A 27,328-nucleotide genomic window follows, 5' to 3' on the forward strand; every position below is an offset into this window, starting at 1 on the left:
GGGGGGGGAGGTTGTTTACATGAAGGATTTTAGTTTTTGCTATAGGGGTCAATAAATCCAAAATAGGTTACTGCCAAAGTCGATCAGTCCTGTTTTCTCGCAGTACCTTTTGAAGGCATTTTCAAAAGAAGTATAGTCTGGGAACGTTGCCTCAACCACGACTGAAGTATCTGAGTATTCAGACATTTAAAAATCTCTAGCTCAAGAAATTGAATTCGATGCAAAAAATGCTTCTCCCAGTCCTCGCAGAATGGCAGAATGAAAGATAACGCCTAAATCACTCAAATAACCAAAAAATCTCAAGAACGGAAACCGTTTGGAGAATAGAGATCAAGTTTATTTTCCTGAGCATTTGGAGAAATAGTCACTTCTATTGTGTTGTTGTATCAAACCCTATTAAAGCAACGTAGGCCATGTTCCTTTTTTGTTTTGGGGTGTGGTTTTTTTTTTCATTCTGGACTTTTGCTGGCTTTTTTTACATTTCTGAAGGGCCAGTACAGGTTCTTTTTAGGTCTACAAACTATCAGTAATATTTTTTAAAGTTGTAATAAATTGTGTACTGATTACGCCTCTTCCAAACCGCACATTAACGTAATAAATCACAGTGCATGATAGCTTAACCAAACATCCTATACAACAGTTATCAGATTGCACTTTTTTGTTATTTTGGAGCCTTCTTTTGTGCCTTGAGAAGAAAAGTAGCACTCCTTTATTTGAAAAATAATCTTTTCTTGTAATTCTATATTGTGATAAGGTTTTTGCTCTGCTAAGTTTTTATCGACGACGGCATTTATGGCCTCTCAAGACCAATTAAAGTTAATTGAACACTGAGAACGATTGCCCCTTCCCCCTAAAGAGGAAATGCGACAACAGTCAACGATTTGGCGTGGTTGGTCTTTAGCTTCATTGTATCTGCACTTAATCTCAGTAACCTTTTGTATATTGCATGACTGTAGACACTTTGTGCTCGCAAGTCTCCATAAAATTTGTGGGGACAGGTGCAAAGTGTGGAAACCTTTTGAGCAACTACTGTTGAATGGAATAAAACATGCTCCTCTGTCACACTGTTCAATCTAGCGAACACCGATATGAAAGGGTGATGAGCAGTGACATTGATAAACTGGGATCTAACAATGTTGTAAATAATGTAATTAAGCATACAACTGTGTCACTTTTTGCTATATTCATCCAAAGTTCAAAATAAAATTCAACAATAAAATTTTTGTTACATGAAACAAACTGCAATGAGAGTGAAGAAACAATGTTAGTCTGATATATGATATATTATTTACTGTACTTCCATAGTCAGCTGTTTGCCAAGTCTGTACATTTTCAGATGGGGCCACTGGAGGTTTTGAGGATGCTTTTTTTTGAGTTGCTCAAAGAGAGGAGTGAACTATCTTGTAATATAGGATCTTTGACTTATTACATTTCATCAGGGTCAAAGGTGATGGAACAATGTACGTGTACCAAGCCTCATATCTCATTATGAATTACCATTTCTCATGATGATTTATGTCAAACAATATTTAAAGCCTAATCCGTCTTTTGGTATCAGTTTTGAAGTGTGGGTATAATTTCTAAAAGAATGAAACAGTTTTGTCTTCTGTAAAATGTTGTTCTCACACCTCAACAGCTGGCCCACGGTATGTAGGTAAAGAAAAGTGTCAGATTATGGGAAGTACAACGTAGTCAAATTGAGAGCTGGTGAATTGTGTGTTCCTTCAGAGGCTTGATGACAGCAGTGATGAAATCCGACTGATGATGACCAAGACCCTCCTGGCGTACCTGGACTGCTTTGAGGGTGGCTACGATGTCAGTCTGTACCGGGCGCACCTGGAGGCCATCTACAGGGGGCTGCTAGTACACCTGGACGACCCTGAGGGCAAGATACAGGAAGCAGTACTAGGTACTTGTTAGAGAGTTTCGTTTTTCTTTTGTCATTTCTTTGATTGATAGCAAGGACGAGGATTATGTGAGCTGTATGCTCTGTTTTGTGCGACCTTTCAGCCTGGTAATGTGTCTGTCACTGTGTAGGGGATTGGATGTTTGATGGGTGCTCTGGTATGATTTGCTCCTTCTTTCCTATCAAACATCTATTGTTTTTATCTTTCCTCCTTCTTTTTGTATTTGTTACTCTCTTGTAACACCTCTAATCTTTGACACTTATACTTATATGACCTAATTGAGTTGCCAGTGCTATACAAAAACGCTTAGTAAAAAACAGTAGGGATGTTACTCCTGCTGTGGTTGGAGGGCACCAGTGGCAGGTCCTACTTCTTTTTTCTGTCTCTCATGCTCCTTTCCAGCACTAAATGGCCAATTTTGTGTTGATGTTTTTCTCTTTGCTTAAACAAACTCCTTTCTTTGGATTATTGGGTTGTTTCTTGTGATTCAATGGGGAGGATAACATCTCTTTGTTGATGTCTGTTGTGTCATAGAATGACTGCAGAAACAACAAAGTTATGAGCACTATGTATATATAATTCTTCCTAATAGTTTGTTTGGTGGTTGTTGAGATTTATTGTTTTGTGTTTCATTTTGATTTTGAAAAAAAAAATCCTGAATGTGTTTTTCTTTTTAAATATTACTACAGTGGAATCCTGTTACAACGAGAGGGAGGGGACCGGTACGAAATGTCTGTTATAGCAGGATTCTCGTTGTAAGGGATCCAATAATAAATTTAAAGGAAATAATAAAGTAGGCCAAATCTATAAGTTTAAGTGTTCTGTTTATTTCTTTTTGTTATCTCCTCTGATGATGGCTTTGTTCAACATGACTTCTAGGTCTTACCTGATCAAAAATTGAATCAGGTTTCTTTCTCTAGCGTTAACGATGTTGACAGCTTGGCGCTTGCTGTCAGAACGAAAGTTCTCTAGGCTAACTCGCCCACTGTGTTTTCCCAACCCCACCACACCCTGTGGTACGTTCCCGCTTCTGCTTGCGCACATCACACATTCGCCTCATGATCCATCACAGCATTGTAACCTCTCCATCCCCGCATCGGAGAAGTGAGAGGCATGATAGGCCTAGATAATCTAGACTTGGCTGGCCTATCACTATCAGGCAATGCGTTCTGCTTCACAACGGCTTGTCTGCGCGTGCCACACCCTCCCCACTCATTCGCTCCGGCCTTCATCGTTGGCACACATGAGCTGTCCCATTCTTTGTTTCGCTAGATCACCAACAAGTTTCTCAACTGGTGAGGTTTTTATCGTGTATAAATGGCCTATGCGCTGTGCACAGCAGCAGCAATATTCCGCTATAACCGACTCGCGCGTTTGTTTTATTGCGCTATAGCAGTGTTTTATTGACAAAGATGGGGTTTTAGAATAATGTCTTTATAAAAGACTTCTCGTTACTTCAGGACTTGTTATAAGTGGACTCCACTGTACTGATGTAACGGTTAAGATGCTGTGAGGGTCGTATCTGTCATGTTGTTGTCTCCTTTTTTTGATTGAAAATCCCTAGTTCACTTGTACTGTTGTATTGTTACAAAGATCTGCACAAGTTTTTTTTTGGAGGGTAGTTAAGTTTATTTTCAAATCCTTTATCTCTCAGTTGTGATACATGAGAAAAAATTGAATAATTACAGTAAATTGCATATCATTAGCGTTATTCAACTGGTGCATTCTAAGTCATTTAAAAAAAGTTTTGAGAATATGAAAAGGGAGTGCGCAAATCCAAGCCATGAGTTGGACACTCCTGTGATTTTTCGGCTAAAAACTAGGAAGGAAATAACGAAACAAAATGAAACTGTATTGTAAGATGTCCCATTGATGTATTTATTTGAGTAACAGCTTTATTTGGAAACTCCCAGAAGTTGAATTGGGTGATTGTGGATGGACAATGAGATATATTGTATGGGGAATTTACTGAAAAAGGTATGATTTAAGTTTACAAAAAATTATGATTTGAAGTTGAATTTTTTTCATATGTGCTTGTGAATTTATTTAATGCTTAGTAATGTGGATATATTTTGACAGTGTTGTTTTCTTTGTTTTCCTTCTGACTTGCAGCGGTTCTGAAGAGAGCATCGGAGCTGGCACCAGAGATGCTGATCCGGGAGGTTGAGAGTGTGAAACATAAGCACCGCAGCACTACATATTGTGACAAGCTCATAGAGCACGCTAGCAACTGCAGGAAGGAGGCTTAGTCCCACGTGCTCTTTGTTCATGGCTTCGAAATGTGCCCATGTTCATTATGAAATGAACAGTATGTTTTTCAAAGTCCAATATTGTCCTGAAAATGCTGAACGTCTTTTGAAAAAATACAATTGAAAACGAAATTTTTGGTGCTCATTTTGATAATTCGAAAATAATTTCAGTTTCAGATGAGACTATTCCACCAGAGGAATCTTATGTATTGGTTATAAGTACCATTATAATGGGACTAGGGAGTTGTGTTCTTAGGAAAAATTCTGTGATTTGATGTTGGGGTGATTTGTTATGATTACTTAATTTTAAAATTAAGTACTTGACTTCAGCAAGTGATTTCTGTAATAGCTTTAGAAACTGAATGCAAATGGACATATATACGGACATAATGTGCGGTTGATGCTGAATGATAGCTGTCTTTGTACATAAAGAAAAATGAATTTTTATCGTGTGTTTTAAATTTGACAGCATTTGGAAGACTGTTTCATGCTTTGTTTCTCATCATCTGTAGCAGTATAACAATTCCGTCCATATTTAGTTTTGCAAATGTATTCATGTGTGTTTAAAAAAATATTTTGGTATGCTTTGGACATTCCTTACATTTGAAGTTGTCAAATTTTATTGCTTTGCCTTGGTAAATAAATCATTTTAATAGTTTCAAGTCTTTGATTTTGTGATTTATATTTATAAGTTTCAATAATTCTTTGTTTTGAAGAACACTAAAAGTTTCTTCCCCCCCCCTTATCTTTTCCCAAAATTTTAAATAATTAGGCTGACAAGTTTTCTTTTCAGTTTCCAATGAGATGCTTTGCTTCTCTTATGTTGATAATGTGGCTTTTGTGAAGCAGCAATAGATGTCAGATGTCTAGCCAGGGGAAGCTGACTGGGAATAATGTTGGGTGTCATTTCTACTCTGCTTTTGTTTAAAGTCTGTATTTCATGCCTCCTTCATCTTTTGTCTTTTCAGAAGAGATTGAATCATTATGTACCTTGGTCTCTAAATTTTAGGGCTATAATTTGTTTCTAAATGCAGACTGCATTTAATATGCAACTGGAGAATGACTTAACATTCAAGTGGGTTCCTCTCTGCTGTTTGCATGTTATTGAAGGTTATCAAGGAAGTCAAGATCTGAATGGAGTGGAGCAGTACTTGCGTAATCTACTTCCTCTATGTCTACTGATCAGACAAAGCTGTATCTTGCTTACTGCTTCAAGACCATCAGTCAAAACGCAGAAGACCAAGGTGGGGGGGGGGGGGGTGTTTAGTAAAGTAAATATAAACCCACTGAAGTGGAGCTTGGTCTTGTCATTATAGCTTGAATTGAAATTGATGATGCCAGCTTGTCTTCTGGATGAAACTGTGTTTTCTAGTGTCTGTTCAGTAAGAAAGAAAAAGCAATTATGTAGTGTCTTCCTGAAGGATGCATCGGGCTCCGATTTAGTCAGAAGCCGAAACCATAACCTGTAGGTCACAGATACAATAGCTTGACTGCTTGTTAAGCCACTGATGCCACTTTACTCGCACAAAATTAATATTTTAGTTCATGTTCACAAAACTAAAACATGGAGAAAACAAGTTAAATATAGTCTGAAACTTTTAATCTTGAAGATTTTGTTAGAACAACCTATCACAGTGTCACATTTAAAAGCAACAAAATTACTTTTCCAAACATCTAAGCACATATTCAAGTGTGTCTGAGCATTTACTCAAACTTACGCAGGTCAAACACTCAAATATTGTCTGAGCATAGCGCTCATGCAAACAGAAGGTGATTGAGGAAAACAAAACATGTACAAAGCCTCTACAATTACTACATGGTACACGTGGGAGGAAAATGAGCTGCTTTAGTCAAATTGTTGCGTAAAGCCTGAAATAAATAGTGTAAAACATTAATGAAGGTGAGCTTCAATGATTTGATGCTCTTGTGATTCAGATCTGTATTACACTTATACAGAGACGAACAAGTAGCAATATTACACTTAATGAATGATCAACACTCTTTCATTCCCCTTTTTCACATCATACTGATTCTAGAGTATACAGGACCAAGCTCTTGCTCTCCCTGGGTAGGATCAAAAGACTGGAAGTCTCATGTACTGGATTAAAACACCTGTGCAACTAAGAGTCGAAGAAAAACAAGACAGCTTAGACAGGCTGCTTGAGCAAAATTCCGAGTTCAAGATCTCCGTTTCTCAGAGTTTCTGCAGAGCGAGTCTCAAGGTCAACTGCCAATACAATCCCAAAGGATTTCAACTGGTTTGGAACATTTAATCGATTTTAAAGACATAACATTTATTTTAACCTTTAAAGCATTTGTGTATGGTGATGTGGTGGATAACTTTTGCTTCTCTGCTCTCCCTTTACATTCTTAATTTCTATAAAGCAGGCTTGTATCCAGCAACGCCGCACAGCATTGTTTCAAGAAGAGGATTTTTATACAAAACAGTTTGTACATCAACGGTAAATCAAAAACTTTTCTTTGTTTAAAAAACAACAAGATCCTCTTTAAATAATTTTTGGACACTTGCTGCACCTACATCAATACCTTTCTGTGATGCAAAAAGGGGATAAAAATAAGAATTTCAACTTTTTCTCTCAATGAGTATAAATGTATCAGTTCTATTATTTTTCCTTTTTTTAAAAAAATGATAGTATACTCGTACTCTCCACTCATTATGACAAACAAATCATACATATTTTAGCCCATCACCATTATTACAGTTACTGTTCACTAAATTGAAATGAAACCATTCTAATTCTACAGCAATGTAAAATGTTCCGTAACTGTCACTACATAAACATTTTATAGAAAGGAAAAGGTCTTGTAACCAGACCTATTTAAAAAATGAGTAACATGTACAAAAATATGATTTACCAAGGAAGTGTTACCACTGAACAATTTAATTTACAACAGATGAAATGTTAAAAAGTTTTTTTTACACTTGTGGTAACATGAAACATCAAGCTTTTTTCAAACGCATATCTGTACAAAAAATTCAGACCATCTCAACAAATCTTTAGCCCATTTTCCCACAATAAACTATATTATATTTATGTCAAAACATTTTGCAACTTGTCAGTGTAAAAATAAAAGACAGTAAAAGATGAGAGAGTTTTAGTACGCAAAATATAGAATAATGTACACACTTTCATTGAGTGTGACTTGGGTATCGCATGAAAATATTTCACTGGATTTTATATGAGTTAAAAAGCACGATCTGTTTGAAGAACACACAACCCTGTATATCCATCAATAACCTGATTGACAGAGACATTAGTATAAGAACTATACATCTTCATTTCTGATAAATGTGAATAAGAATTTTTAAATTTGGGAGGTCACATTCTCGGACCAAGTACTTTGGACACTCGACATGCCTACTGTTGGAAGCTGCTATTCAAAAGAAATCCAGTGAGCATGTGTACACGGGAGTAAAGAACATTGAATTGATATTTTTAAAAAGTCTATGTTTGTTGCAGATTCAGCTCTTGGTGGGTGGGGCAGGTCTTGGCTTGCCAACCACAAATGGTGCCGCTCCTGCAAAAGACACCAAAACAAAAAGAAATAAATTAGGGAGTGCTTATTTAGGCCACATATGGCCTAAATAAGGTAAGGGAGGGGGGGGGGTAGCTTATTTAGGCCACACATGCTCAAACTACCGGGGGCACCCTTTTCAGGCAACTGAGTTCGTTCCACTTTCATAATGGTGCACCTTTCTCATTTAGTACAGTTTTGTCTCAGTGTACAACTTATATATAATCATAATGATAGTAAGAACAAAGCACGATACGCAAAATTTTGCTCAATCCCAATGGTTTGAATGAGGGCCAGATTTTTCCTTCATGGAGGGGAAAAATCTAGGCTACCATTTTGGCACACTTTGGTCAAGTGAAAAGGTCAAATCTTCCGAATGGACTTCCGGGTCAAATTTGGGGTATAAAAAGTGTGTACACAACGTGGCTGAGTCAAACTTACACATCTTTGCCTGGGTGGCACTCTCTCGTACTGTCTCGTAGTAGTACATGTAGATCTAGTAGTAGTAGTAGCAAAGATCGTGTAGACAATCTTTGGTAGTAGATTCTATCTAGTAGGCAGTTTAGTGAACGTGCACGTGGCAGGGCGAATCGGCCTCGATAAGCCCCGTAGACCTTTGTGATCGGCCATGAAGCCTCGTGTTTTGATGGGTCTAAACAACTTAATGTTAATCGCACTGCCACATCCGACAGGCCTACATCTTTTTAAAAGGAAAAGAAGGATCATCAAAATGGTTGAATTTGCGTGAAAATCGATTCGGTAGAACTGGAACTATTAAAATTTGCTTCTGAAAACAAGTTACAAGGCCATTTTTGATGAAATAAAAACTACTGGCTGTGTTATTCTGTATAAATTATGAAACTTCGGGACGTATTATTATTTTCCAACATCTTTTGACGCCTGAGCTGTAGAGGCTGAAGTTTTCACAACACTAATAGATCTAGTAATAGGGCTTTCCGTAAAAAATGCATAGATCTACAAAGGCGAACCACCGAATCGACCGGTCAGCGACCCGGGCACACCGCTCTCCCCTGCACACTATGATAACAAGTTGCTACGGTATCGCATTATTCAACTATTAATACGTGCGGCTATGGCAATTGGGACGTACTGACTGACAAAGCGATTCACAGTTTTGTTTTTATTTTACCATATATTTGACTTTAATAGTGCAGGTGATAGCTAGATCTAGATTCCCTGTCTAGAATCAGTAGTAGCAGGCCTATGCTAGAAGCAGCGAGAGAGCCTACAACTGCTAGATCTAGATCTAACTCATTGCTATGCCTTTGGGCTTTGGAATTGAAATAAAACGAATTGCACAGTTCTAGTTAATTTTAGATTCAGCAACTATCTGTATTTCCAGAGTTAATAATAACAAATCTCACCATAACAATCACTTTTACTTTTATTAGAATAATTAGATCCAACTTTTTTTTTCTAAAATCTGTTTTGCGCAAACTTAAGACTTTCTCTACTTGTAGAGCACAGAATTTACATTGTAAGCCTCTGCTCAGTCTTTTACTTTTAAGTATATACAGTAGTCTACGCCTAAGATCCCACCGCTTACGATCCCGATTCGCTTAAGATCCCGCTGTTTTAAGAAAACAGAATTTTTACTATACAAAAGTCACCCCTAAGATCCCGCTCTGATTCACTCTGAAGGTCTACATTCGGCTAAGATCCCGCATTTCAGATCATAATTTGCGGAACAAAAACCCGGGCGGGACAGCCGATCAACCAAGAGTGAAAAGTTGAGATCAATAAACTGTCCGTCGCGTCAAAGATCAGCCACTATCGTGAATGTGACCACATACACGTTGTAAAACTCGATGAAGCGATACAATGTTTGCCCCAGACGGGATCACACCGGGGTGTGAACTGACAGTCACGTTTGTTTTCCCCGAACATTGCACTCACACCTGAGCTCTCTCCCTAAACTTACATCACTCGCTGGGTGGGTAGGGCCTACATGTTCGCTCCAGGCGGGATCACACTGAACCGTGAACTCTTCCCTGACCATTGCAGCAGTTATTTCTACTCCCGAATTCGGGAGACAGACTGAATTTTAATTGGTGTGTTCACAACGTAATGGTGTGTCACGACAAAGGCGGTTGGGGGGAGGGGGAGAAGGCGGGGACTCGGTCAGAGATGGAAAGCTATACATTTTCTACAGGTAAGGGGGAGGGGCAACTGGATAAGTGTAGATCTTGAGACTCATGATAATAATAATAATAATAATAATAATAATAATAATAATAATAATAATAATAATAAATAGCATTTATACTGCGCATTTCCATTTCCTAAAAGATGCTCAATGCGCATTACAATGAAAAAGACATCACATTAAAAAAATTAATCGACACAAATGTGTACATAAAACAAAGTATTATACATATAATATAAATGCATATATGTGTAAAATTTTATACCAGAACCAGAAAAACAGTCTCGCAGTGAGGTTGAAAATGTGTTCACTAAAAAAATATACAATGCAATAAAAATTCACGAACAGTCAAAATAAAGTTGAAACGTGAGTAACTAGAAACATTCATTAAAACATTAATTCTATACAGATAGAAAAAACATTTCCGTTCTCTCTCTCTCTCTCTCTCTCTCTCTCTCTCTCTCTTTCTCTCTCTCCCTGATAGGATAATAATGTGAAAATGGCACGCATCATGCCACTATGCACTGTGATAGGTCATCGAGGTTAACCACTCTTTGCTCGCCATGTGTTATAAGTCTACCAAGGGGTCACGTCAGTTCCTTTTTTTTAGAGTGGGGGGAGACCATTTTACAGATTGTGAGCCTTAACATGGGTTAACATAGATTCTTCCCTGGGTTCGTCGGTTAAGATCCCGGTTCGCCTAAGATCCCACTTTTCCTTGCTCCCAAGCACCGGGATCTTAGGCGGAGACTACTGTATATACATAATAAAATGCGTATAGATCTAGATCTATATAATCATTTTATGTTATTTTCTGGATATTTTTAACTCTTTTTTTTAACATGTCATAAAGTCAAATTGGGCCTTTTCTTTGATAAGAATAGCATAAGCAGAGTGGACTTTTTAGACAGTGAGTCGATTCAATATAAAAAAAAAAAATGCTAATCAATGAAAATTGCAAATTGATAATAGTATAGTCCTGTAGAGGATAGGTGGACTCCGGGGTCTGCATAGCGAAATACTAGGTTTTAGGATGTGGACCCCGGAGTCACCGTAATGAAATAAGGTTTGGTTTAAGTAAGGATTGGTGGACCCCGGGGTCAACGTAGTAATAAATAAGCAGGTTTAAAGTGGACCCAGGGGCCCTGGGTCAACCTAGCAAAATACTACGTTTTAGGACAGGTGGACCCCGGGGTCACTGTAGTGAAATAAGTAGGTTTCTTTAAAGATCGGTGGACCCCAGGGTCACCGTAGTGAAATAAGTAGGTTTAATTTTAAAAGGATTGGTGGACCCTGGAGTCACCATAGCCGTAGAGGAATAAGAAGCTTTAATTAAGGATTGATGGACCCCCGGGACACCGTGATTAAACCTACTTATTTTACTACGGTGACCAGATGGTCCACCTATTCTAAAACCTAACTAGTATTTCGTTAGGTAGACCCTGGGGTCCACCTTAAACCTACCTATTTCACTACGTTGACTCCAGGGTCCACCAATCCTTAAAATTAAAGCTAGATCTACATGTACTTATTTCACTACGTTGACCCCATGGTCCACCAATCCTTAATCAAACCTAGATCTACTGATTTCACTACGTTGACCCCGGGGTCCACCAATCCTTATTAAACCTAGATCTACTTATAATTTCACTACGTTGACCACGGGCTCCGCCAGTCCTACTATAAAATAAACTGAGATCTACTTATTTCACTATGTTGACCCCGGGGTCCACCGATCCTTAGTTAAACCTAGATCTACTTATTTCACTACGCTGACTCCGGGGTTCACATCCTAAAACCTAGCATTTAGTTAGGTAGACCCCGGGGTCCACCTATCCTTTTGGGGCTAGATAGACCCCGTGGTCCGCCTATCCATTTCCTTGAAAAACATGCCAGTTGTCATGAATAGTGAAGAAAAATGTGGAAAAAAAAAGATAATGAGGTAGACTATAATTTGTCAAAAAAAATTGCAAGTGCAAGTGAAGATCATAAGATAATTTTGTTATTTTCTGGTCATCTTTTCACGGTTTATAAAATGTTCCAGTGGGCCTACTACTAGATCTATGTCTCTGAAGAACATTTTGCTTGACTTTATATTAGCTTTTTTCATGTACTTGAAAGCATAGAATATAATAGTTTCACACAAATGTATGCACAATACCTTGAAAAAGAAAGTTAAGGTCATTGTTGCTGTTGTTTTTTAACGGAATCCGTTTTACGTTGAGAAAAGCGCTAAAAACAAGTTAAAAAATTTTAAGAATGCCAATAATATTAGGAATCCGAAATTACTACCTTGATCTAGTTTGCTAACTCTTTAATAACCATGAGCTGTTAAGAAAAAAAAGAGAATGATATAGGATTTGTCTAAATATGACCATTAGTATTAGCATTATAAAGATATTGCCCATTTTGTCCAATTATCCTTGCAGGTAAAATCACAATGTACTGCACCTCAATAAGCACAAAAAGAATATTTCTGTGACTTTGTATAAAGGTGTTTTGTAATTGAGTTCTATGTAAAATTCTCAACAAAATAATGTACATTTGGATCGTACAACTGAGATAGACACTCATGCACACAATAACATTCACACATTACACACACACACACACACATACAAGCACACTATTACATTTACTCTCTCTCTCTAGATTTCTCTCTCACCACAACCACACACAAAACAAACACTCACACACACACACTCACTCACTCACACAGACACACACACACACAACTCTTACCCGTGGTCCACTTTTCATTTAGTATCATCCTCTATTTTGAAATAATCCCCCCCACTAAATAAAAAGATCAGTAGAATCTCGACCTTCCGAATCCATGGTCAGTTCAAGAAATCTACCATATGATGTGGCCTAAATAAGACAAGGGAGGGGGGTTTAGCTTATTTGGGCCATATGTGGCCTAAATAAGGTAAGGGAGGGGGGTTTAGCTTATTTAGGCCACAGTGTGGCCTAAATAAGGTCACCCAATAAATTAAGAGAAACCAAATAAATTTGCTTGGTGTTTGGATGAAAAGCTTTCTTGCTGGATGTCAACTGATTACCAGACTGAAAATCTTCAAGTGCTGATAATTTTAATAGCTGCAGAGAACTATAATTACTATGTTTTAACTCCATGTTAAACACCTGTTTAAGTTTACTGCCACAGCCAAGGACAAACTTCATTATCTTGGGCAGGTGTTTTTCTACATGACAGGCTATATTACGCATGAATGTTTGTTGGTGTGTGTGTGTGTGTGTGTGTGTGTGTGTGTGTGTGTGTGTGTGTGTGTGTGTGTGTGTGTGTTTGTGAGAAAGCAGGGAATTAGACAAGGAGCAGCACAAAGCTCTGGATTCAAACATAATACACATACTTCTATAACTTAACTACTGGCCAACATATTCGTGTCTTATACATGTGTTACATTTTCAGGAACAACATAAAAAATCCACTTAACCAAAAATGAACTGCGATAAAATGATTTTCGGAGACAATGATTACACATTTTTTTCTGTTCCACGACTCCTTTAGAACAAATTCATGAAACAGAAAGTTGATTCATATACAGTTGAACCTGTGTAAGACAGAAACCTGTCATAATGGAATCGGGTGCCCTTGTAATTGTCTTACACTGGTTCGACTGTAGTTTATTAGATTTTAAAAAATATTTTTTTTTTGCATTCTCGTTACATGATCTCATCCAAAGTCTACAGTTTATCTACTTGCAACCTGCGTATGAAAGGTATAAGAAGCAGCACATGTGTTATCTATAATGGTTTATCAGTATCACTTTTAGACCATGCTCCAGATGGAGATTTTATCAGCATTATCACAGTCTTACACCTGCAGCTGCTATCAGCACTCAATCCAACTCCTTGACCAAAAGGTCTATATATGGTAAGAGGAAAGTTTGACATACCTTTTGCACTAGACGGTCGCTCTACGCTGGGCGTGGCCTTGGCTTGGTACAAAGCTCTGAAACGATATCAATAACAATTCAACACTTACTGACAGTCAACCATTTGTGAGGCGACGTGGTGGAATCTGGCTCTCGTCAAAATAGTCAAAGTGAAGAAACTTGCATTTTTCCGTAGGTTTGTGAATTTTTATCAAATTTTTGTTTTTTGGCTCAACACCTATCATACCCATTAAAGAACTCATTTCTGTGTGGATTTTTCTGAAAAACGTTGATTGAAGGCACAAAAAATGTAAATTTTCAGTTACCACATACTCTTAAGCTAAGGAAATAATTAATCTTAAGCGCCATTTTCTCACAAATTTTACCTCTGAAAACAGGTGACCCCACCTCCTTCTTTCGCAAATATCTCGACCTATATTTAAGATAAATGGATATTTTTTTTCATCCAAATAAAGACAAGTGAACAAGCTTTAAAGTGATACCAATACATCTACATGCCCAAAAATTGACGAGAGCCTGATTCCATCACGCTGCCTCACATTTGTTTCTTGATTGACTGAGTTCCTAACCTCCACAGAATAACGGAAACTTTGTTTATCTTAATGCTAGTAATAGGAAAGACAACTAATAGAAACTGTGAATGGGAAAAAATTATAGTGGACTTTACTAAAGATGATGTTAACGGGAAACAGAGCAAATAATGTACTTATTTATTCTAAAAATCTTCTTATTTGCCCTCTTTGTTACATATATGGTCAAGAAATATTATGCTAAACATATTGCTATTTTTAAAAGACATTTAACCAGAGTTTCTTTCCATAAAAGTTTATTTTATAATTTACTGCAGTAAGTAACATATGATAGCAAAGACAACAACAAATAGAAAAACTAGTGAAATCTGCTCTCACAGCTGAGGCATATGAAAAATGTCATTACAAATTACATTACCAGATATTTTTAAAAAAATGGCTTCAGAGTGAATATAAACTTTTCTTAACCATTTCTAGATTCTGCAATAGACTGGAAAGAAAAAAAAGATAACAAGTTTTGTACATGTAGTCTATTCCCCTCGGTGGAGTTGTAAGAGCAATTTTGAATTCTTATTCACTCTCTCCCTGTCAACTGAAAGAGGTTTCTTAAACCACCTAGAATATAACACAAACTTGCATATATATTGTTTAAATTTAAAGTATCTGAAAGCATTCCAGCTTCTCTTGCTGTTTATGTCACCATAAACGCAACTAAAGAAAGGTCTACAGTAATAATCAACCTATTACTGAGAAGATTTAGGTCTATTGCATCTTGCTTGAGAAAGAGCCATAAGGCCCCTCTGTCAGTTCCTAAATGCTTAGGCACAGCCTAAGAGACGTCATCTCTTTTGTTTGAATAAGATAAGAAATTCCTTGCAGTAGGAGCCTAAGAGACAAGGTTTGAGTTATGCAACTCTTATCTTCACAATCTCTGTTCTCATTCTTACTGTTGGTCAACTGGTCAGTCCACAGTTGGCCCACACCAGTACGACAAACAAACAGAACATGGCTAATCAATTCTTGATCTTGTGTTCACTGGCCGTTTTGGTTCACTGTAAGTGATTTCTCATTCCTTAAGAATAGGTCGGACTATACGAGGACTGGTTAGACTGTTTATAAAAAGTCTTGGGCGGCCTAGATTCTGGTTCTGCGTATATATGTAAATTGAAATACATCAATTTTTTCGTGAAATGGCTGGCACCGAGTCTCTGACACCCAGACATTTTGTGCTTTTGGTATTTCAAATTGCTACTTTTTATTACATGTATAACTTCAAATACTAAGGCATGGAAAAAGGCCCGATTTGGAGTTTAATTATAGTTCCGTCAAAGCAAATGATTGCATATGTGAGACATCATAGTGAAATCAGGCGCTCGTCAAAATAATGAAATTGAAAAAATGTGCATTTTTCTGTCTGTTTAGCAATTTTTATCTAATTTTTGTTTTTTAATTAAACACTTTTAAAGTCCATTTAAAAACACTTTTCTGAGTGGATTTTACTGACAAATGTTGGTTTGAGGTACAAAAATGTAAATTTGAAGTTTCTAATGACTCTCAAGCTTTGGAAGTTGCCAAACTCTGGCGTCCATTTTCTCGCTAATTTTACCTCGGAAACCAGGCGACCCCCCCCCCCCCCCTCCTTCAATTGAAAATATCGCGACTTCTGTTCATGATATAAGAGTATTTTTTTTAACCGAAAGCAAGATAAATGAACAAGCTTTAAAATGATACAAATAACCCCACATGTCCAAAATTAACGAGTGCCAGATTCCATTGTGTCGTGACACATTATACTCCTTTCAATCACTTCTGAAGTACATGTGTATTTGACGATATCTACAAAATCAAAACAGAATGTGTTAAACTTATCAAAGAAATGAACTTTGTGAGACTATCAAGAGCTCGTGTTCAGAATTTCAGATAAACTCTTTTCCAAACTAAATCAGAATTTGCTCTCTGGTATTTTCTCACATGATAATTTTGGTATATTTCATACATCAGACGATTTTAAGGTCTTTGGTATTGGCATCAGATCAACTTATTACAAGAGTCTATCATATTTGAAAAAAATCACCTGTACTGAAGGTATATAATGTCAACCTTTGTAGCCTTTTTGTCAACGTCTTACTTCGACTGACAGGACAGAAAGAGTGGACTCTATGATAAGTGTTAAATTCTTTCATACAAAATTATTGCACACAACTCATATTGTTTCTATAAATACTGCAAATACTATGCACCGTTTTGCACAGACAGAATGTTGATCACAGCCAGTTATACACAAAAATCTACTGCAAATCTCAAATATATATTTTTTTACATAATGCTGTCATCCTTCGCCCAAACTCAGGCGCTCACAAAAAATGTGAAAAGAGCAGGCACCTGATGAGGCTCTCTATCATACAGCGCCCCTACAATCCTCTTGATTATGGGATCAGTAAGCAGTAAGCTGTTATCTCAAGATATCTAGATATCAAATAAGACAGAAAAGCATTACTGTGTCTCCTATAAGACAGGCCTGTCTATGATCACACCTAACACTAACCTTTGTTTCTATTTCCAAGCAAGCATAAAGTCCTGTATGAAACATGTTAACTGACTCTGACTAGGTTTTCAATAATAAAAATATTTCTCAACTGTTCCTGTCTCTCTCACAGCTGCTCTGTCTTGCACATACCAAGGCAAAGACTTCAAAATTGGGGAGAAGTTTCCAGCAGTCGATGGATGCAACGAGTGCGTCTGTGGAGCCATTGGAGTGCTCTGCACTAAGATGATGTGCTCCTTTAAGACAACAGTGCCTGCAGGCAAATCGTGCACAGTGGATGTGGCCGGTGTTCCCACAACATACCCAAATGGTCAGTCTTACAAATCCCCTGACGGCTGCAACACCTGCGTCTGCCAGGACGGTATGCCCATTTGTACGCTCATGGCCTGCATCAAGGACACCACCTGCACTGACCCCGCCACAGGCAAGACATACGCCCCAGGCTCCAGCTTTAAATCTTCTGATGGTTGCAACACGTGCAACTGCTTCAATGGAATCATCTCCTGTACAGAAATGGCCTGCATGAATACAGGAGTATGCTTCGATGACAGCACTGGGCAGACGTACAAGACCGGTGAAACTTTTGAGGCTCCAGATGGCTGCAATACTTGCAGCTGTCAAAAGACTGTCATATCATGCACTAAAATAGCCTGCTAATTGGTAGGTGTTTGAGTAGATGACTGTAGCAATACAGAGGTATATTTTCTCCTATCTTACATTTAATGAGAAAAAATATACACACTTGTTTCTCATGCTTCAGCTGTGTGACTTTGCGGCAGATCAGTGTATGATTTGATATCATCACATATTTTACCCATTCAAGAACACTGCATTAAAAAAACAAACAAACATCATCGGCAAGATTTCTGTATTTTTCTATCTTAGTTTTATTATACCTTTGCAATCAAAACTGTCCTTCTATGAAAACTGATAAAATCCATAAAGCTAAAAAGAGAAGTTAATTTTGGCTCCATGAGGCTATTTTTTGGTCATATTTACCTTGGAGATTTCAATTGTGTTAACTTATTTAATATGGCACCAAACTGTTAAGGCCCCAGCCCGTTTTATATGGTAATTTTATTAGCAACAATGAGGTTTTTTTCATCTGCCCATACTCTTTAAAATATCTGCAACATACAAGCTAGCCCCGAGCAACATTTATGTGCGACTGAAAAAGGTTAGCAGAAAAATGTGGTTTATTTCTTAAGAAAGCTCAATGCATTTTTTTTTCCTTTCAAATATTGACTTACTTGTAAACTCTGGCTTGCTGCAGAAACTTCCGAGCTTGGCTAATTTCTGCTCCCAGCTTGCGTAGATCATCTCCCTCAAATGTCGGCAGATGGGGATACTGCGTACAAAGAATGAGAAGATGAAAGGTTAAGGGTACCATAGACACTTCTTGTTCTGTCAAACAAACTCACAAGCTTCCTGCAATAAAAGAAAGTAAGACAAAAATCCGAGGTTGCCATCGAGACAAACGAAATTATTGTTTGTTGAGGGCAAACAAATTCAGTTAATTGATGAAGTTGAAAGTATTTTGCAAGTATTTTGTGCATTAACAATTATTTCCATTTTCACAGTGGTCTCCAGCTAATAGCACACACCTCCCTCGCGTGACAAGAGAAGCATTCTCTTATGTGAATGTGCTATTTAGCATATTTCAAAGGGGAGCAAACTAGAGCAAGTGTTCTGTCATCTGATCTCCTTCTGTAGAATGTGTAATTGAGCTAAGCGTAACCCGATCATAGACAACGACCGCCACAATTATGGCACAGTCCTCTCATACTGTCCACCCACCATGCGAAGCCGTTCTCTGACTTTCCTCTTGGCATAATTCTGTCTCACACCATGTCTCTAATACTTCTTTTTCTATAAGGCAAAGTGGCAATTTCAAGTAATAATAGAGAGAATCATGTGGTGTTTGCTTCTGTTCCATCAGTTCCAAGTGAAATGAGTAATTTTATAGATCATCTGTCTCTGATATATGTGCAAGAACGATCATGCTTTTATGAGTGATAATTACACAGGAACAATTGGGGTCTGTGCTCCAGAGATCACTGAACTTACAATCTGTTTTATAAACAAATGTCCACATAACACATCAATTGTCACCAGGCCTTGCTTTCACTGAAATATCAGATACAGAGAGAGGGAAAACTGGACCTGACAAACTGATGGATGCAAAGTGTATTGTTGTAAGTAGTAACATATACAGCATGTTCGTCAACAAAGCTAAGTTTTGAAATCTATGTTTTACTGGATATTCCCAAAGGATATAATAGCCACATCGAAATGATAGTAATTAAGGATAGTAATAGAACTGAATACTTTTATAGCCTTTTGTAAAGTAATCTTCACCTCACAGTCTTTGAAACCCTCCGAAAGAAGTTTGTGTACAAACAGTTGAGCATCGAAGTCATCATGGATACGATGGTATCTCCCACCGGTCTCAGTTGCCAGGAGACGCAGGAAGTTGTTGGCCGTGCTGGTTGAGAGGGAAGAAAGACATTTCTCAAATGATGAAACATGCATATCCGGAAAGGATTACAAACTTCTAAAGAGAAAATTGAGTGTTAAATGAACCGTATTTAGGAAATAATCTGGCAGTCATAATCATAGAATTGGATTTAGAGTTAGTTATAAATGCAATGTCATTTTGAACATTACATTATTATTGACCACAACTTTCTCTCACTGATCCTAGTGTTTTTTTAGTTTTTAAAAGTTTTAGTAGAGGTTTTACAGCGCTCGCAACTGCATAAGGTCATATGAGCGCCAAGGGGTGGATGTCAACAGAGACGTCCTTACAGGGAATCAGGCTTACTCTGCTCACCTCTCTTATCTAGCTTCAACAGCACAAAGTCTGCTTCGACTATCAAGGCAACCCGGAAATAGCGGGTCACAAGAGTGTGACAAACATTCAAAAGAAGTAGAGGAAAAAATGACGATAGTAAGGATTAGGAAAGAAAAAGCAGCAGTTTCCTGTTGCAGTTCAGGCACAGTTATCAGCATGACATTGATGAATCAGCCCATTTACAATTGTACTGCGCATAAGAACATGTTAATGTCCCCCCTTTGGGAATGGCCTAAAGACACTTCAGTCAGTAGCACCGCCCCAGGGGATCATGGATTATACAAAAGGTAAGCACAAAAGTATGTATTACAAGATTTGTAGAGATTATGCATGTGCAGCCACATTGGTACATGTTTATTTGCTAAGATAAAATCTTGATGAGACAATAGCTTTAAAAAACTCTATTTAAAAGTGTTGATTATCAATAATGTAAATAATTTTACTCAGAATTATTCCAAATTTGTTTTCATAGTACTTATCGTACTTTTTAGCTGTGTGGGTTACCAGCTGCATGAATTGTGCCAAGTAAAGATTTGTTGGCATTATTTCCTTCACAGTGAAAACAAACCAGTACCTGTCTGTACAGTTAAAAGAGATAGTGTTGACACTGATGTTCCTCTTCTCATTCCTCTTAGAGACTTCCCTCAGCACCAGGGAGGTGCTAGTGTCTGGTTTTCCGTCAGTCAACAGATAAATAGCGTCGATGTCAGGGTCCCGGAATGCCAGCTGAAAAGTGAAAAGAAATAAAAACTTTAATATCACTTAACAAAGAGAGCCAAATTATGAAATTGTATAAGTTTAACATCCCTTTCAACACAGTAAGGTTATTAGAGAGGCTGGACCTTCAAATTTAATGTCCATCTCCGATAGGACTGAGCAAAATGGGAAAATGCATATAAAGTGCCTTTCCCAAGGGCACAATGTCGGATCAAAGTGAGGCGTGGACCCCTGAACCAGCAATCTCTTGATTACAAGTCTGATAGCCTTATCACTAGCCTACCCAGGCCACATAAAAACTGCAAAGGTGCTTTCTGTTGTGAAGTTTCAAGAACTTTTGAAAGGAAAAGATGTATCATGACAAATCATCTTTTAAAAAATATGGTAATTTTAAAAAATAGGAGTGGTCCAATCATAAAAAAGGTATTTAAAATATTTTTGCATCTTTTTTTTCAAAATCTTCCCTTACCTTTTATTGCCAAATAAACAACAGTAACATCAAGTTGATAAAATTTGCAGATGATTCAACCATAATTGGGCTAATTCAGGCTGACCATAACGAAACCGTGTACCTGAATGTTGTACTTAACTTTTCTGAATGGTGTGAAATTCATAAGCTGCTTTTAAATGTGAAAAAAACGAAACAACTTGTTGTTGATTTTAGAAAGAAACTGCCCCTGCAGCCACTCGAAATTAAATGTGAAAACATCGAGCAAGTGTCAGACTATAAATATTTGGGTGTTACAATAGACAAAAAACTCAACTGGCGTGTCCACACTTCTCTCCTGCATAAAAAAGTGAACAAAAGACTATTTTTTCTAAGGAAGCTAAAGTATTTTAAAGTTGATAAAACATTCATGTCCATGTTCTACCATTCAACCATAGAAAGTATGATCAATTTTTGTATAACAGCATGGGCCGAGATCACAAGACAACAAGATAAAGATAAATTTAATCGACTAATACGGAAAGCATGTAAAATTTCAACATCTACATTCCCCTACTTGGATGAATTGTACATAACAGCTTGCACTCAAAAAATTAATTCCATCTTTTTAGACAACAAACATCCCTTGTTTCCTCAAATAAAAAATCAGTCAGAAGTAAAAGACCCATGCTTCTGATCTGTAACAAAGAAAGATATAGAAGGTCATTTTTACCATCACCTATCAAAATGCTTCCATCTTAACCATCTTGTTGCATCAAAATAACATTGAGTGTGTATCTAGCTTACGATTATTATTGTTTATATTGCTGCTCATTTATATTTTGCATGTGATTGTAAGCCTACATGTGTGTGCGTGCATGTGGGTGTGTGTGTGCGTGTGTGTGTGTGTGTGTGTGTGTGTGTGTGTGTGTGTGTGTGTGTGTGTGTGTGTGTGTGTGTGTGAGTGTGTACACGTGGTGAAACACCAAACCAATGTGCCAGGATTTGGACAGTAAAGATGTATCTTATTTAATCTTATCTTATCTTTCTAAACACATGGAACGATGTCCTCACAAAGTCTAAGCAGTTGAGACATCTAAGCGAGGCAAAAGCAAGTCCAGTTTACCTGTAGAGCTTCCAGGGTGCATGTGTTCCCACTAGCCATGAGCTGAGACACCCAGCGAATGGCATCATGGCAATTACTCTCAGTAGGAGACTGAATTGCATCTCTCCATACTGTACAATTTCCAGAGAAACGGATGAAGTTGAACCTGAAAATAAAATAATTTGTCCCTCTGTGTTAAAAAGAAGTACAGTCAAACCGGTGTAAGACGGCCACCCATTGTCAAGGAGAAAAGTGGCCGTAAAAGACAGGTGGTCGTCTTAGGCAGGACTGATCAAGATGAAGAAAACAAACCATTCCCATGTGAGGTCCCAATCGAAAGTAGCCGCATTGTTGTTGTTTTTTTTGTTGTAATTGGTTTGTATTTTATTTGTAATTTTTATTTCGTTGCTGATTTTGCACAACGGTGACAATTAAACGAAATATATCAGACGAGGAAGACCGAGTGCCATGTTAAAAGAAACACATGGGTCACCACAACTCGAACCGGAGAACGAGCGACGCTTCTGTCACAAGTTCATGTTGACGTCCTTTGTTACTTTGTTACAGACTGGGTAAACAGTGACCACTCATCTCACTTACGATTTGTGCATGAGCTCTGGGTGGGGCTTATGGTTTATGAGGGATCACACGCTTGTGTTGCTGAGTAGAGCCTAGCATACGGCAACTTTTGATTCCATAGACCAGCGCACAATTCATTACGTAGATCTACATCAAGACTAGCATATCATTGTAATAATAATCAATTGCTGAGGGAAAAAAAGACTGACGCGTTTGTATCTACGACGTTCAACGCCCGGAACGCTAGTGCCCCCCCGACACGCACAAGACAGCCACACGTGTGCAGACCGCCCATCCGACCCCGACACACGCCAGAGTAGACACGTGCGTGTACCAACAACGAATGCGTTGGTATACATGGTATGAAAAAAGGCCCCTGATTGGTCGTATGCAATCGGCTAAGTGAATAATGGTTCACGATGCAGGTGCAAAGGATTGTTTCTGGGAATAGATAAAGTTCGTTCTGGGAGAAAAAAGAGCGAAGCCACGTCTGCGGGGGCTGTTCACCCTGGAAGCGACCTCGTTGACTCCGAGCTCGTTGATTTAAGTGCTCGTTGAATCCGGGTTATTTTTATTGATTTTAAAAAAGAAAAAAAACAGAGAATCTATCTCATCTTGTTGAAAACGAGCAGGTTAAATCCGAGTTCCACTGTACCTATTGGTCAACAGTAGGAGGGGCCTATGCAACATGATCGGTTGGAGGGACTACCTAACAACAACGCCCGGTGATTGGATTATGACGGCTTGCCCATAACGCCAGGGGGCCAATGCACAATTTATGACAAAACATATTGGAGTCACTAAGGTGGCCGTCTAAGACAGGTGTTATTGCTTGGTGTGATAGGGGTCGTGCGTTAAAATAAGGTGGCCGCGGCCACGTTGGACAGGTGCCCGGTTTACACAGTTAAATTATATAGTAAAAACGCAAGGGGGGAAATGGAGAGTGGCCGTTTGTACAGGTGGCCGTCATGGCAGGTTCGACTGTGTTTAAAGGCAATAGTGAAAAGAGCAAGAAGATAGCAAGAATAAATGGAAAAATGATTAAAGTGAAAGCTTTAACCATCCTCAAAACTGTCATCGTTACAAGAACAATAAGAAATTCTACCCACAAAGCAGTGTCAAATGGAGTTAATTCTATAATAAAGATACTATGAACTACACTGATAAGCTTGAGACTGACTTTGCTAATTAACAAATTAGCTTTAGAGGATTCAGGACAAAAGGAATAACACAGAAAATTGGTTTTTGCCAGCATAACCACAGCCACAGTTTGCCACAGTTGACCCGGTAGAGATTACAGCAAACGTAACACAGATGACAAGTAGAAGAAGTAGACCAACATCAGTCTACTGGAAAGATTTCATAAGGTTCTAAATCATGTTACACATAACTAGATGAAAAAAGAAAAAAAAAAGTAGCCATGAGGCAGCGTACACTCACTCAATGCTCTGTTTGTGTAGCTGGTCCCACACCAGAGAGGCCAACTCCTTCTTCAGTTCTTCCATCCTGGGCTCCATAGATCCAGAGGTGTCAATGAGGATTGACACTTTCTTGTGCACCATTGTGCCAAACACTCGGCGGCTGCCTGAAATCATCAAAGGCAGATGTTTGAATCAGCATGGAAGCTGTTTTTAAATTATAATCCTCTTTGAGATAGTTTTGATGCATTAGAGAAACGGTGCTGCTGCTGTTGTTGAAGCTGAAGCTGTTGCATCTATCCAGCAGCTGGTAAGCTTTTGCTCTTTTGCTCAATAAAACAAATAAGTTGTAAGTGCAGGTCGGCACAACGAAAGTTTGTCGGCAGTTCTTTTTCTTCCTTATTATTGTAATGTGGATATGTCACATTTTGTCAAAAATTTAAAGGATAAGAATCCCAAATAGATTTCATCACACAACAAATATCAACTAAGTCTTACGTTATGTTTACCCTAGAAACAAAGTTGCTCAAGAGCATTCAGTAAATAGGAGAAGAACAGAAATCTTCACTTTTCTGAAAACAGGAAAATGATCGATACATCTCATTTTGTTCTTGACGGTTAATTTTTATGTTGGATGTGGGTAATATTAAGGGCAGGAGGGTGTGTGTACTTACCGCTAAGCAGCCACTGCAGTCTCTTGAGATAGCGCCTGAGCGTCTTCTCCAGCTGCAGCTCGTAGTCATTGAGTTCATGAGGCAGGAGCTGCATGTACTTCATGGTGCCCTTCACATTCACAGTCGGGAAAACGTCAGGGTACCTGTAGGGGAAAAAAAGGTTGTGTCATAAAGCAAGACGAATGAGCCATACTTGAAAGTTTGGCTTTATTCAACAAAAACGTATTACTCGTTCGAGTGGTAGACAGCAACTGCTGGCGATAATGAACTGGTAAACAGACACTGAACACAGCACAGCTACACAGCACACCGAGTGATACTCACAGAAGCTGTGACTGATGAAACACAAAGTGAATAGAGATACAACAAAAGAAATATCATCATAGATGGGCCAATACTGAGCTTCGTTAAGTTGAATTTTGCTCGCTGGAAGTCAGCACAATAGACGATAAAGGCCATATTTCCAAAAATAAGTATACAGTTTTTACTGAATCAATAGATATACTAGTAAAATACATTTCTATACAGCATATTATTGAACTAGTTATTTATGTACTATTATTTTACATCCATAACTGGACACAAAACAGACTTCACCACACTCAAAGTACCTCCATCAAGACAATGACATTATAGATTTTGTTATAACTGGCAGACAACCAACAACAGTGAATTATAAGCCAAATTATTTGACTATTTTGAGCAATCTTACTTCCAAACAAAGCAGAAAAATCATTGTCAAGGTTATTACCTTAAAAAAGTCAATTTTTTTCATTTAAAAAGTCCTTCATTGATCTATAATGGCTTGTGGGTTGTATAAATAACTAAAAAGAACCAGAAACAGCTTTGTTTGACAATTTTGTTTTCAAAACACATTACAAAACTGCAGATTCGCAGAGTAAAGTCATTCAAAGTCTTTCATACATTTGTTGTGAACTAACTGACCAACCTTGGCTTGAGCCAAATTGTACCTAGAAAAATACCTCGTCAGATCTCACTCAGAGAGGATCTTTGATTACTAACAGTCATATCCCTATTTGTGATATGATAGCCTTTAGAAAAATAATGCTTCTCATAACTTCTAAATAGTAATGAGATATGTATGTATGTATCAACACTGATTGTTCTTACACTTTGGCTGTGATGTTCTTGTGCAAAATTTTGACATTCTTTTCCTCATGTTTGCAGTCTGGACCAGACACCATCCTGTTGAGATCTAGTTTGAGTTTTGAAAGACTGTAGACACGTAGCCACTGTGGACAACAGAAAATTGATATCTTTAGCCCAAGAGCTACTTGATATAGAAATTTACAATACATGCTATAATTTTCATTTTTAAAATAAAAACCAGCTACAGAGTAATGGGTAAAAAACAAAAATTGAAATAATTAATTGTTACAAGGGGACATAAAATTGACAGAACTAAAAAGCAATTTTGAAATAAAAGAAAAAGACTTGTGATAGTTTTACAGCATCATGGAAACATGATGATGATGTGATCAAACAACACCTCTTTGCTTGTGATTGAGTCCTCTTGCTCAGGGATAATCAGATGAGGGACTTGTTTTCTGACAGGCTTGGGGCCAGTAAACTTGTTGATCACAGAGCCTGGGAACAAGAGTATTGTTTAATTGAGGAACACTAGTTGAGTGGAGTTCTTATTTAGGGTGGGTCAGCAGGATAGCGGCCCCATTTCATCAGAATAGATTAAGATAATAGTAATACTAGCAGAGGAAGAAAAAAAGCATATCATAACTACAGTGTTTACTTATCATCTGCAATCAAGTGAAGGACATCAACATGATAATGATCATTTAATGATGAGAAAAGTAAGATAATGCACCAAAAAATACAGTCAAACAGGAAAGAAGTAAGATCTGCCAGATGCACACTCTTGCCACTGGAAGATGGAAAAAAGATTTCCAACGCACACATACACTAGAGAGTAATTCTGACAATCAATCTAAACTATACGACTCTGATACTGCAATTTCAAACAACACTTATATGTATATAATTAAGTGATATGTATATGATAAAGTAATATTATAATTAAGTAGCCACCATGGCATTGAAGAAAACTCAGGACAAAATTGTCTGCAATGAAAAACTGCAAGTTGTTTATCAAATCCAGATGGGGAAATAATATTAATAACCCAGAACTCTTCTTCAATTTATTCAATATTCATTATGAATGAATTGGTATGTTCTTTAAAAATGATTTGTAAAGAATTAAAAAAAAATAATAACAATGCCACAATACAGTACACATTCAAGGTAGCAAATAAATGGTGTTGTCATACTAATCTCATGACAAAAATGTACATTTTTACTTTGCTTTCTAAATGATCAGCCATCTAATCAATTGGTCGTCTTACCAGTTGAATGTTTCTTGTCTAAGAAAAAGTGCTGTGTGGAGACCTGGTTTGCTGTGCGGCGGATGTTACGAGATCTTTGCATGGGGTCTCTAGCGGATGATGGTCTTTGACGCAAACTCAAAGCTGATGACAAATGAGTGAAAGGAAGCAGAATGAAACAGTACTTGCAGATAATTATCAATCACAGCTGTAGGAAAAATATAGACTAGCCACAATGAAGCGTTACAAAACAAATAAAACAGACTACAGGCAAGAACAATGAGATGTGAAGCATGTACCAGTTTTCATTTTCAAAATGGGGCTTCATAGTCTTTAGAGGGTTGG

General features: G+C 37.8%; 3 protein-coding genes across 6 annotated transcripts in view; 2 read left to right on the forward strand and 1 right to left on the reverse strand.

Moving 5' to 3' along the window:
• LOC101862736 (dynein assembly factor 5, axonemal) overlaps window positions 1–4,816 on the forward strand; it is a 26,046-nt gene extending 21,230 nt beyond the window's left edge. Inside the window, exons 11-12 of the mRNA XM_005100755.3 lie at window positions 1,729–1,909; window positions 4,020–4,816. Coding sequence (XP_005100812.1) covers window positions 1,729–1,909; window positions 4,020–4,156 — 318 coding nt within the window. The 3' untranslated portion in view covers window positions 4,157–4,816. The remainder of the gene's footprint in view (window positions 1–1,728; window positions 1,910–4,019) is intronic.
• Window positions 4,817–5,739: 923 nt separating this feature from the next.
• LOC101862955 (von Willebrand factor A domain-containing protein 3A) overlaps window positions 5,740–27,328 on the reverse strand; it is a 50,868-nt gene continuing 29,279 nt past the window's right edge. For all 4 annotated transcript variants that reach the window (XM_005100758.3, XM_035970365.1, XM_035970366.1 and 1 more), the window contains 11 exons: window positions 27,005–27,127; window positions 26,137–26,234; window positions 25,758–25,879; window positions 24,627–24,769; window positions 23,975–24,119; window positions 21,977–22,121; window positions 20,281–20,432; window positions 19,211–19,337; window positions 18,103–18,200; window positions 13,778–13,833; window positions 5,740–7,696 (listed from right to left, as the gene is read on the reverse strand). In XM_005100758.3, the coding sequence (XP_005100815.1) occupies window positions 7,641–7,696; window positions 13,778–13,833; window positions 18,103–18,200; window positions 19,211–19,337; window positions 20,281–20,432; window positions 21,977–22,121; window positions 23,975–24,119; window positions 24,627–24,769; window positions 25,758–25,879; window positions 26,137–26,234; window positions 27,005–27,127 (1,265 nt within the window). In that variant the 3' untranslated portion in view covers window positions 5,740–7,640. The remainder of the gene's footprint in view (window positions 7,697–13,777; window positions 13,834–18,102; window positions 18,201–19,210; window positions 19,338–20,280; window positions 20,433–21,976; window positions 22,122–23,974; window positions 24,120–24,626; window positions 24,770–25,757; window positions 25,880–26,136; window positions 26,235–27,004; window positions 27,128–27,328) is intronic.
• LOC106012099 (kielin/chordin-like protein) lies at window positions 15,282–17,707 on the forward strand. The gene is made up of 2 exons (XM_013083869.2): window positions 15,282–15,361; window positions 16,965–17,707. Exons 1-2 carry the CDS (start codon window positions 15,313–15,315, stop codon window positions 17,507–17,509), a joined length of 594 nt encoding a protein of 197 aa, XP_012939323.1. The 5' UTR covers window positions 15,282–15,312; the 3' UTR covers window positions 17,510–17,707.

Source organism: Aplysia californica, unplaced genomic scaffold (genome assembly GCF_000002075.1).
Source record: "Aplysia californica isolate F4 #8 unplaced genomic scaffold, AplCal3.0 scaffold00259, whole genome shotgun sequence".
NCBI classification, from domain to species: domain Eukaryota; kingdom Metazoa; phylum Mollusca; class Gastropoda; order Aplysiida; family Aplysiidae; genus Aplysia; species Aplysia californica.

Excerpts from the sequence above, each read along its gene's own strand:
- LOC106012099 (XM_013083869.2), top strand. The coding sequence starts at position 15,313 with ATGGCTAATCAATTCTTGATCTTGTGTTCACTGGCCGTTTTGGTTCAC. Across the intron at positions 15,362-16,964 it reads ACTGGCCGTTTTGGTTCACT|CTGCTCTGTCTTGCACATAC; the intron begins GTAAGTGATTTC and ends TCTCTCTCACAG.